This window comes from Haliotis rufescens, unplaced genomic scaffold (assembly GCF_023055435.1).
Source record: "Haliotis rufescens isolate VD_foot unplaced genomic scaffold, xgHalRufe1.0.p SCAF_11, whole genome shotgun sequence".
NCBI classification, from domain to species: Eukaryota; Metazoa; Mollusca; class Gastropoda; order Lepetellida; family Haliotidae; genus Haliotis; species Haliotis rufescens.
The window spans coordinates 16577918-16590688 of NW_025963791.1; the positions used below are offsets into that span (position 1 = coordinate 16577918).

The window sequence follows — 12771 nt, forward strand, 5'->3', positions numbered from 1 at the left end:
GAAACAGACGTGTCGCCATCTTGGAGGCACGCGCCATTGGAACAGGAAGTGCCGCCATCTTGGATACGCGCGCCAACGGAACCGGAAGTGCCGCCATCTTGGATGCGCACGCATTATTCACAGTGCCCAAATATATTAAAAAGATAAGTATAATTAACATTTATGCTTTAGCTCCAAGTCAAAGATTATATTCAAGAGTCGGTAATACAAATACAACAGCTAGAGGTGAAGATTAACAGAATGTGAACAACGGGTAAGCAATACGAATAAATAGAGAAACTATGACAACTCATGCAGTCATGCAGTTTATGGTAGAGAATGCAAAGAACACTGTGAACAGCATGCAACGCTTCGGCTTTGAGATTAAACCTATTTATGTATTATTTGTCAAAAGAACTGCTGAGGTGTCCTTTATACAAAAGAAGGGTTTCACCACCACGACCCTTGCATAAATAGACAGAGCATAGATACAATAACACCACTTCTCACTCAGATCTATATCCATATGTATGATAGGTATGGTCCCGGAGTCGAAGTGTAAAGCAATGGCGGAAGAAGACACTTCGTCCCAGCAACAGGTAAGTCCAAATTTCAGACAAATTGTATTTACTTCATATTAAGTTTGTCATTATGTCACAAATACACAAAACACAAAACACACATGAATGCAAAATGTACTTGATCATCTATGCACCTTTCTATTCTGCACATAGTGATGAGCGACATTTTGTACCCTCCAGCTAAAAATGGTCCGCACAAGCATGGCAGTTTTGATGCAGAATAGTGGGATACAAAATCCGAATTTGTTTCCAGTACATTCTTAAACTATTCTCATATTCAAAGCTAGGATGTGTCGGTTCTTCTTGTGCCTTTGTAGCTGATTGTGCCTGACTGTGGTAATTGAGGATCAATTAAACAATCACGGAAAACCCATTGCAACCTTGCTAAATACATTTAATATACACATTTCCAATGCACTATATTCTCTACACAGGGCACCATACCTATGACGACCTTAAATGAGTTATGTGAGCTTCCGGTTTAATAACACTGGCCCTCAGTTTCAGCCAATAGCATGCTTGTTAATCTGTATAATCGAGAATAGTTGTTCTGTGGCGTTTAACTTAAGTAAAATTTCTTAGCTAAGTTCCTTTGTTTATATTTTGTCCAATCCGAGCAGAAATTCCGATTCATATGTATAAAAAAACAGATTAGCAAAGAGGGGAGCACAATTGCGTCAATGGGGTGTGCTAGGGTGGTTTCCCCAGTTTATCAACCGTCTTTGGATGTTCCAGGAAGATATTTATATCGATATCAAAACTTCTCATCTTCTCTAAGCGATACCAAACTGACACTGGTAAAGCAAATGTGTTAAAACCACGTGACTACAAACTGAGTGGCTTGCACAAGGTGCACGGGCCGAGAGGAATTGACTTGAGCACATGTCTTTATGCTAAGGAGTAGATGGAGATTGGCGGCTCGGAGACAGATTGCCAGTTGTGTTTGGCTCAAAGAAGGTTTTCCAATGTCCATGAAAACACCCAAGAAGCTGACAACAACGACGACGGTTTCCTGTTTCGTTTTCGGTGAGCCGTTAAGTGAAGATCAATCATTCTTCGTGGGCTATTGCAGCAACCCGCCTTTATCAAAGAATTGTCAGTGAGCAGACAATTTGTGAAAGGGCGCCTTCAGAGACAACACAGGAAAGGGTGACTTCAGAGACAACACAGGAAAGGGCGCCTGTAGAGACAACACAGGAAAGGGTGACTTTAGAGACAACACAGGACAGGGCGACTTCAGAGGCAACACAGGAAAGGGTGACTTTAGAGACAACATAGGAAAGGGCGCCTTTAGAGACAACACAGGAAAGGGCGACTTCAGAGTCAACACAGGAATGGGCGACTTCAGAGACAACACAGGAATAGGCGACTTCAGAGACAACACAGGAATAGGAGACTTCAGAGACAACACAGGAAAGGGCGCTTTTAGAGACAACACAGGAAAGCGTGCCTATACAGGCAACACATGAAAGGGCGACTTTAGAGACAACACAGAAGTCACTCCAGACATCCGTAACAAGTGCAGGCCGTTCTGTCTCGCTTACTTTCAATTTTCATTTATTGCATATAAAAGAAAAAAAACTCTTTCTGGCTTCTTTGTTTCTTTTGTTTCTATGCATTATACAGCATTGAGGTTGATAGTTATATATGGTCACTGTTTTTTTCTTGACAAATGCCCCATTGATCAAACAATTAAATATCCCATAAGTTCTTGAAGTGTTGGTTATCAGTATTTGACATGTCACTTATAACAAATTGTTTGGTCAAACAATAAATGTAGTGATGCTTACTTATGCTAGTTATGTTGTTTTACTCACTCCTTGTCAGTGGGAACAACTATACTGAACGGGAGCGCCGCCTGGTGGCAAGGTGATAGAACACACAGACAAACAGCTCTGACTTGTCTGAATAAAAACAAAGTAAATATCTACCTGCCAGGGCCATACCTTGGACAAGGACAAGAGGAAGCATCATGGGTTGTGACCTAACAACATATAGAAGCAACATCGGATGCTTTACAGGTACTTTTGTCGCATTCATGTATGGTAGAGTGAAGCGAGTGATATCCATACGTGTCGCCATGCTGCATGAGAGCGACCGTACTTGTCAGTGTTGCGCTTTTGATACAGTTGTGTAATGATGTTGAGAGTAACCCGGGCCCCGGACCAAACACCTGAGGTAAACAAGATACACTGGACTGCATGGTTGACCCTAGCAGTCGAGATATTTTGGTGGAAATTCGAAATATGAGGAAAGAAATGTCTGAAAACTTTTCAAATTTGACACGAAGAATGAATAACATGGAACAAGATATCCAGTATCATCTCTCAGTTCTGTATTGTCAGTGAAAATACAGAACTGAGAGATGATGTCACATCTTACCCGCATAATAAACTCTATGGAAAGCCAGGCCAAAAGAAACAACGTGTTTTTCTATAACGTGGAAGGACAGTCATGAATCGTATGAAGATACCCTCGATGCCATAACCAAGGTGATGACCGAAACTATGAACATTAAATATGAAGATTTTGCAGTGCTTAATGTAAGAAGACTACCATCCAAGGCATCCGGTCCCAAACCACTGCTCGTCACATTTGCCCAACCTAACCACAAGTCGAAAGTAATGATGGGGGCAAATATCTGAAAAGCCAAAAGGAATACTCGGCGAAAATTAAAACCTTTTATTGACAAGGCCAGACAAGATGGGTGTTTCTCTGTGATGAGATACACCAAGCTGCAGATAGACAACGAACTAAATAAATTCGATGAAGCCATTCCAGATACTCCCAAATTGACTCTAATTAGACGGTCCAAACCCAGACCACCCTCCAGTGAAAATATTCATGACCCAGGAGAAACTCCACCAGTAGTGTAGCACTCTGGCCAAGGCCAGCGTAATGAACATTCAGGGATTACTGTAGGCTGTTGAAACATTGAGAGATTAAAATCAAAATTGTGCAAACTTTCATTTTGTGATTTTATCTACAAATATAATATTGTAGGTTTAGTAGAGACTCGGGCTGATAAAAATGACGTATTCTGCTTCCCTGGATATACACAGTTATGAACACGCCATCAGAAATTCCGGAGGACTACTTGTATTAGTAAAAGACGCTTTTTCTGATTTATGCACCGTTATAAATACAGAACCTGAGAACATACTGTGGCTTAAGATCCAAAGTCCTGAAAGTATGAGTAATGAAATATGTTTTGGGGGTCTTTTATATTTCTCGCCACCCAACTCAAGTGCTTACTCAGCTGAACCTATTTTTGATATCCTAGAGAATGATATTGTTATATTCAGGTCAGATAACCCATATTGTCATGTAGTCATGGGTGACCTTAATGCTAGAACCAGTTGTCGCCCTGATTATATTGTAAATGATGATTCCACACATCTAACCATCGATGATGACGTTAATAATGTGGAAGATAGTATCTTTTTACCTAGGTCTTCACGGGATAGTATTATTAATAAAAGAGGCCATGCCCTATTAGACTTCTGCAAACTCACAGGCCTTAGAATCTGTAATGGGCGAATTGGTGAAGATGTAGGGATTGGTACTTTTACATGTTATGCTAACAACGGTCACAGTGTGGTAGACTATGTTCTAGCGACTGTACATTCCTTCCCATTGTTTTCATCTTTCTCGGTTGCGAACCAACTAGAATCGAGCCATTTACCTGTGACATTCGCATTTGAATTTAGAATAATAAATGAGAAATGTGCAGAAAAAACTTTAACACTGAAAAGTCGACTATATTGGAAAGAAGAGTTGAAAACAAACTTTAATCATAACTGGAATACTTTACCGGTTTGTAAAATTAGTGAATTCTCAGAATTCTCTTGCCAATTGTACAACAAGTGCTGTAACTTCATTTGTAAACATTATGGCAGCCTGTGCTGAAGGCTGTAGAGCTCCTCAGTTAAGCTTACGTAGAAGTGATGATAGAAGGGGAGGTAACTGGTATGACAAGGAATGTGTTGAAGCACGAGCTGATGCACGCAGGTTGTTTCATTTCATGCCTCCAACAGTAAAGTTGATAGACAGCTGTATTCATCGGCATGGAAATACTATAAAGAAATTTGTGAAATTAAATCACAGTATTACAGATCAGTTTTGGTGGAAAAACTGGTGTCTTCTTTAGAAATAAGTAATAATAAGACATTTTGGTCTTTAGTCTCAAAAAGGACTTGTGCCCCCTTTAAAAATATATCTGTTAATCACTGGATTAAACATTTCGAGTCAATGTTTCAAGGTAGCCGAGAAAGTGCAGATTTTGTTGAGTTTTATAAATGTGTAGATGACTTTGTCAACTCCATTGGTGATGAGTTGATAGAAAACACAGTTATTCCCGAAAGTGAGCTAGACACTGTTTTTACTCTAGAGGAATTGGTACAAGCTCTCGGAGATATGAAGTGTGGCAAAGCTCCTGGTTATAGTGGGATACCTGTGGATTTCTTCAAGATTGCCCCACCTAAATGTCTGGACATGTTATTACAATTATGTAATGCAGTATTCATAAGTGGCTCTTATCCAGATCAGTGGTCTTATGGCGTTATACTTCCTATCTTTAAGAAAGGTAACCCAAATGATCCCCCTAACTATAGACCTATTACACTTTTAGAAGTAGCAGGCGCAATTTGTGCAAAAATTATTTGTAACAGACTTACAAAGTGGTCTGCTCTTAAACATTTTATAACTAACGAGCAAGCAGGTTTTAGAAAGGGATTCCAAACTTCCGACAATATCTTTATTGTAAATACTTTATTAGATAAATATCTGTCTCTAAAACGCGGCAGGATGTATGGTGCCTTTATAGATTTGAAAGGAGCGTTCGACTCTGTGTATAGGAATGGCTTACTCTTCAAATTGTGGAAAGGAGGTATTAATGGTCGAATGTTTAGATTAATTCGTAATAGATATAGATCTGTAAAGTCCTGCATCTCTCAAGAAGGTGGATATACACTGTTCTTCGAGTGCTACTCTGGTGTTGGACAGGGATGCCAACTATCGCCTTTTTTTGTTGTCATCCTTCATCAATGATATTGTGGAATTTTTGAATTGTGAGGGAGCTCATGGTGTAACTTTAAGTCCTTTGGAATTCTTTATTCTATTGTTTGCAGATGGCATAATCTTGTTAAATGTAACAGCTAATGGCCTATTGACTATTAATACTCACAAAAGCAAAGAGATTGTATTCAGGAATGGTGGCAAACTTAGATCTTATGAAAATTTTAGGATTGGAGATTCTGTCATTGACATAGTCCCTAGTTATAAATATCTAGGTGTGCAGTTATCGTCCTCTGGTTCTTGGTATCTTACGCAAAAGACTTTGGCACAACAGGCATGGAAAGTAGTTCGAATACTACAATCAACACTGGGAACATTCTCGGCAATCCCAGCTCGTGTCTGTTTTCATATTTTTGATTTAAAAGTATTGCCAATTTTAAATTATGGAGCAGAGGTCTGGGGATTTCATCCTTCACCTGATCGTTTCTGTAAACTTGTTCTGAGCTTGAATAGAAACACCCCTAACATAACTGCAAGAGGTATTGTGAATAGAATATAAATCATGGTTTTGTATTACTTAAAAATTATAAAATTCGGGTTAAGGTCATTGTCACAACAGGTTAATGTTATCATGAAAGGTTCTTATGATTTTCAGTATAGAAGGGCAGAAATAGGTAAAGCTTGTTGGGCCACTGATGTTAAATCTTTGTTAAATACATATGGCTTTGGGGAAGTTTGGTTACAGCAAGGTGTTGGAAATGAAAATGCATTTCTATTGTGTTTTAAGCAAAGATGTAAAGATATCTGCCAACAAACATGGAATAATAATTTAGAATGTTACACTAAGCTGGAATATTTTTGCTCTGTCAAGGAAATTTTTAATTATGAACATCTGACTAATTGTATTGGTATAGCCATCTATCAAACAACACTTGTTAGGTTTAGCTGTTCTAGTCATAATCTATTGGCAGAGGCAGGTAGGCATTATAAAATACCAAGGCCAGAACGTCTTTGTCCGTTTTGTATTGTGCCATATATAGAAACTGAATTCCACTTTTGTCTCAAGTGTCCATTCTATTCGAATTTAAGGGAACAGGTACTTCCTAAATATCATTGCATAAGTCCAACTCTGGATAAACTAAAACAATTATATGGCTGCAACCTCTATGTTATAAGATTTGCAAAATATGTATTTCTCGCTCTCAAGAAAAGGAACACTCTTCTTAAAGATGTGCCTGTTATGTAGCACTATGCCACTATAACAATGTGCGACTGGTTGTTGCTAGTGTGTGTAACATGTGTTGGGACCCGATCCACGGGGCGTTTGTGGGTTATGATCGGCCTCAGTAACCTTTTGTGCATCCTTCTCAGCACTCCGATGAGTGTTGACCGCTTGCCCGTGGCTCGCGGGCGCTTTTGTAAATCGGTTCCCTGATGTAATAATCAGCGCTCTCTGTACATGTGAACTGACTAATCCAATGTACCTTGTATAATGGGCCGGTGGCCCCTTTACGGAATAAACTCATTCGTTCATTCACTATACTGAACAACAAACGTTCCTGTGACATTGAATAAGATTTAATGCAAAGTTATGTTTTTTACCAAATCTGAAACAATTTCGGTTTGCAACAGATAAAAGAGTCCTGTAAATGTTCAAATGGTTTAATTTGCCATACTGACTTCAGAAATGCGTGATTTCATAAAAAAAACCCATGAACATGAACAAATTAATAGCGTGTGTGTCCATCTCTGGATGCGATGCAAGCAACACATCTTCGTCTCATGGAATGGACCAGGCGTCGCACAAATTCCTGTGGAATATCTGTCCATATCTGCTGGAGCATGTTTCAAAGTTCCTGGAGTGTCTATGGAACCCGTAGTTGACGTCGAAGGCGCCAATCCATCTCATCCCACATGTGCTCTATTGGTGAGAGATCAGAGGAGCGAGCCGGCCAGTGGATGACATACACGTTGTTTTGTTGTCATGTTGAAAGGTAATGCCTCGGCCATGACGACGCATAAACGGTAGAACAGCATGGCCGATGATCTCGTAGCGGTAGCGCTGTCCATTGGGATTTCCCTCTACCACTATCAAACGGGTCCTCTGTTTTGCTGTAATCCCATCCCGTACCATAACGCTACCGCCCCGAACCGATCTTCTTCCCTGACACAATGATTGACGTAACGTTCACCTCGACGTCGGTACATTCGAATCCGTCCATCGCTGTGTCTGAGGTGAAAACGAGACGCGTCAGTGAATAGAATTTGTCCGAACTGCATTGCCGTCCAGCGTAGACGCTGTCTGCACCACTGTAGAGGTGCTTGACGGGGGTTTCCTGTCAAAATGGGACGTCTGGCGTGTGATTTGGCGACAATCCCTGCGCATCTGAGGCGACGACGTACGGTTTGTGAAGATACTCGTCGAAGGCCAGGGAAGCTTCTTGCCGTCACTGTTGCTGGCTAGAATCGATTTCGCAGGTGTGTTGTTCGATTCCATGTGTCTTGTCGATTATTGGTTATGCGTGGCCTGCCACTCCGAGGATGGTCTCTGACTACATTCGTCTGTTGCCAACGTTGCAATAAACACCAAATTGTGTTTCTGTGGACGTTAAATTGTCTTGCAACATCATGTTGACTCGATCCTGCTTCAAACATACCAATGGCTTGCAGACGCTCATTTTCGGACAGGCGTGGCATTTCGTAATGTTGAATAATTGCGTAATTTTGTTGTTTTTCTGAGTGGTTGTTGTCAGCACGATGCTAAACAATGCATATGGAATCCCGTTAACGCACATGTTTTTATACCCATTCTTGGGTAGTGAAATGCATGGGGCTTGCAAAAAGGAATGCATGCTTTTCTGTAGCAGTTGCGTTTTGTGACTTGATTCCATACATGTACTACAATATTGAAAACCAAACTTTACTTGTTTGAAAACACTAAAATATTGGTGTCACAGGAACTTTTGTTGTTGAGTATACAAACTGCTCATGTAAACGCTGAATGACAGCTGTCTGGAATTCAATGGGATTATTTTAATTCTGTTTCCTCCTTTTAAGTTTGTGTATTCTATGACAACAATGTTAAGACATCCCTATTGAATTTAATGCCTTGCTTCCAATTGGTTGGAGGCTGCCCGCAATAATTTGGTTCATATTTAAATACTTGTCAAGGGTTGTTATTGTCAACAATAGATCATTCACCAGTGATTATATAGCAGTATTCGCAGTATTCGGAGCTACAATCGTAGAATTTACATTATGTGCTTCACGTCCACGTTCTGCAATGTTTCTATTTTTATTTATTCGTTTGTACATTAAGTTTAAACCATCAATTCCCCTGTTTTCAGTCTCATTTTAGTTTCTCCAAACGTTCAAAAGTAACATCAATAACTGTACTCTCCAACCGATATTTTTTGTTCTTACTTTTGAAACATGAATCCAGAAGATGAACGTTGCTGGAGTTTAATGAATCAGTGCAGTCCCAATGGTTTCTGAAGGAGGGGCAACAGATCTTCAAATTCAATCGCATCATTGTTGCCCTCGTCTTTCCCTGTGTCCACGGCTGTGGCGGCATCTTTCAGACTCAATACATTGACTTTGAATTTCGTCGCTTAGAAAGACAGCCAACATATTCTACTTAGTCATTACATCAGTGTGTACACAACAGTCTAATCCAATAAAAGTCGAAACCATGACTGTATGATGTATCTAGAATGAATTATTTCTTCATCAGCCCTAACACTTGTATTATCAGTACGCCTCTCTCGCCAGGGTGATGGTTCACAGGACTGGTTTTTGAAACACGGGGATTGGATTGAGACAAACATAAAACAGCGAGACTGCCACACTTACTTAAGGTCAGTAACACAATTTCTATAAGGCAAAGTCATGCAATGCCATGTACATCGAAAAGAACAGGAATACAAGATAGCCATTGATCGCCCAAGTGTCAACTGTTATTGCATCGATGTTTAAAGCAGACAAAGCGTTTCTTACATATTTTGTCCTGCATTTAAGATACGTTTTGTGCAGATTAATGGTATGACGACTTAGGACACTAATCAAAGTAAGCATGATGTTTACTTTTATGACAAATCTATGTAAAACAAATCGAACTAAAATGGCTCTTGTCAAAGGGAAATGTCTATAGGTTTGTGTGTTCTAGATAGATTTAACCCTCTATATTTATTTATAAATGAGTACATGATCCTTTGTTTTATACACTACAAAGCAATCATTTCAAAGGCTTCGACTGTGTGTGTGGAAAATCCAAAGATGAACATAAAACGTGCCATGAGCAAGGAACATGGAGAAAAGAACTTCGCACACAAACAGGCGCCACACACTTTTATGGAACCACAGAGATTGGAGATGGCGATGAAGTACAGGTAAACAATTTTGTGTTTGGTTGAAACTGGTAACTGCTTACCTCAAATTACAAGGTTGGACAAGCACAGTTTTTGCCCTACGGAAAATGTCAAATTTGGAAGTTACAGAATCCTTTGAAATATCTATAGTCCTTTTTTCATTATTATACTTGCCAGTGTTGGACGTGCATTATAAAGTACACAAAAATGTGTGTTATACACTTCAAGAGAAAATCTAACAATGAGCAAGTCAATGACCCAATGTGAACTGGACCAATGATGTAAAAATGGCACCTGCTTGTTCCCACCAATGATGACACCTTAACTTCTACAATAGTTCTAAATCTGATTTTCAGTAAGACCGCCAATGGAACACACAATGGAGAACATATTTATGGCCATTACTCAGACATTTTCACTTGAAATGTAATGAAATGTGTTATACATGTAACTAGCATTGGAGCTTTACACATGTTTCGTTGTTTTGTAATATCTTAAATTTTGACGTTTGTAAATCGACAACGCTCTTGAAAAGTCTCTAAAAATCTGTCTAGTCTCAGTAAGCATCATCTCATCAGACATCACATCAATAAAGCTGTAACTTCACATATTTTTCCCCTCAGCTCATACTGAATATCATTTTTATGTTTATTAATATTTAGCTAATGTGTGTCCAAATATGTTTAAATTTTATATTTGTTGTTTGCAGTGGAACTCAACAAATCTGTTCCACTTTTCACAAGTGTTCCTTGTTTCGACCCTTGTGCAAGGAAACTAAATTCTATGTTTCTTTTAATGATATCATATTTTGTTCAAATCATTTGGGCTAAAGTGTTAGCATTTGGTCCTCAGCAGCGAGCAATGTATATCACTGATGAGAGCAACTCTTTTGTAAGATGCATGACTTTTGATGACATTATAAACTTTTGAGTACATACCCAGGTGGGCTACGGTGCGATAGCTTATGCATGTGGAATATACCATTTGAATATTTTTATAGACTACAAGTGATGACAATCTACTGATCAGTAGCAGGTCATACCAGCTTACGTGCAGTATGTACGTCCCACCAAGGGGCATACATTTTTGTTAACGTACTGGATAGAGCATGAAATTGATCTTGCAATACATGCAACTGATATTGAAGTTCAATTAATTATCTAGATCATACACTTAAAAATATATTAAAGCAACCCCCTTATTTGCTCGAATTTGAACTCCGTCACTATGCCAACATAATTGTTTTTCACAACTATGCGCTAATGAAAGATGTTTGAGACTTCATACTTGAGATACCATCTACACTGCTATAACCCCGCGTATTTGTTTAAAGGTCGAGGTCACTCAGTATGATCATTACGCCAAGAAACAGAACTGAATTGTATGAAACGTACTTTAGCTTATCTATGATTTGGGTTTCAATCCCATCAACTTTTGGGTGACCTCCAAGAAAGGTCAGGGTCACTAGAGGTAAAATTAGGAAACATGGAACACATTTCACAAATTAATACGGTTAAGTTCATGAAATATTTTAGCATTTTCTTATCAGTTACTTATGATGTACTTTCAATAATTATCCCATTACCTGTCATGGTGGTGTCAAATGTCAAGGTCACACATGAATGTAATTAGTTTCATTCAGAAAGTATTGAGAGTGTGAGTGAGTTATATAAAAAGTCACATCACAAGTATTTCAGTCATATCGTGACTATAGAAAGTGGTACATTAACAGTTTATACATTTCGACTAAATAAAAACCTCTTTCAGTGGCATTTAGAAGTTGGTGTGATGAAATAAGACGAGTTCTATAGATGAACAACTTCTTTATTACAATTAGTGCGACGTTTCGGTGTAGATCCTAACACCTTTATCAAGCAAGTGATGGATATTGCTTATCAACATAGGTATATATACTTATTGACATCAAAGTTTATACAGTAAATGATTGATGGACACAGAGAGTTGATTAAGATAATTGGAAGCCAGTGGATGACTAAATAAAAACCTGTCAACAAATGACAGTAAAATAATTAGATTATCATGGAGGTTATATAAAACTAGTAATAGCATATAAAACAATAAACTATGATTCAACAACACAATATAAAAATGGGCTCGAGATTGCCAGCAACAAAAGTTTGGCCACCATACTAGGGACCCTGGTGTCTTTCGATACGTCTACCACCTGCACAGTTCCACAGCCGGATTTATACCATCTATTCCGCTGCTGGCGATTGTACGCTATTTCAGCCATCAATTAAAATTTACAAATGTACTGTCAAAATAAGGAAGACATAATATACTTTTAATTAAGTCTTACGATACCCTCTCAGGGGGACCACTATTATACGGTACTTCAATCCCCGTAAAGGGCAGTCACAAACAATCTCAGTTAATAATTATTCCCTACCAATTTAAGAAACAACTGTGTACATCAGGCTTTATCAATAAGTTCAATTTCTTTTTAAAACATGATAAGTAAATAAAAACTTATGTTATTAAAAAGTTCCTTTTTAGGATTAAAGTTTCAAAATTGTTATCCCTTGTGATAGAAAATCAATACAGTCTATCAGTACATGTTTGACAGTAATTTTTTCATCACAAGGTATGCAGGATGGAGAATCTCCACCTTTCAATATATCTGCTATGGCTAACACGACGTTCTGGTAAAATGGCATTTGCTTCTGCTTTGAAAATGGAACAGTTATCAGGTAATGTGGATGACAGAGTATTGGATCCAATGACAGTGGCGCTGGCAACTGCCTCACCATACTTGGGTTCATCTGTAAATATAGATTTGTAAGTGGCATATGTGTTCCCTAATTCAT

General features: G+C 38.7%; 1 protein-coding gene across 3 annotated transcripts in view; it reads left to right on the forward strand.

Annotated features, from left to right (window-relative positions):
* LOC124150830 (transient receptor potential cation channel subfamily M member-like 2) overlaps positions 1-12771 on the forward strand; it is a 62480-nt gene that overhangs the window by 6470 nt on the left and 43239 nt on the right. Inside the window, exons 2-5 of one of the 3 annotated variants that reach the window (XM_048392322.1) lie at positions 172-253; positions 517-578; positions 9348-9433; positions 9808-9964. In XM_048392322.1, the coding sequence (XP_048248279.1) occupies positions 519-578; positions 9348-9433; positions 9808-9964 (303 nt within the window). In that variant the 5' untranslated portion in view covers positions 172-253; positions 517-518. Of the gene's footprint in view, positions 1-171; positions 254-516; positions 579-9347; positions 9434-9807; positions 9965-12771 lie in introns of those variants that run through there. The other 2 variants (XM_046522933.2, XM_048392323.1) reach the window with 2 other exon arrangements.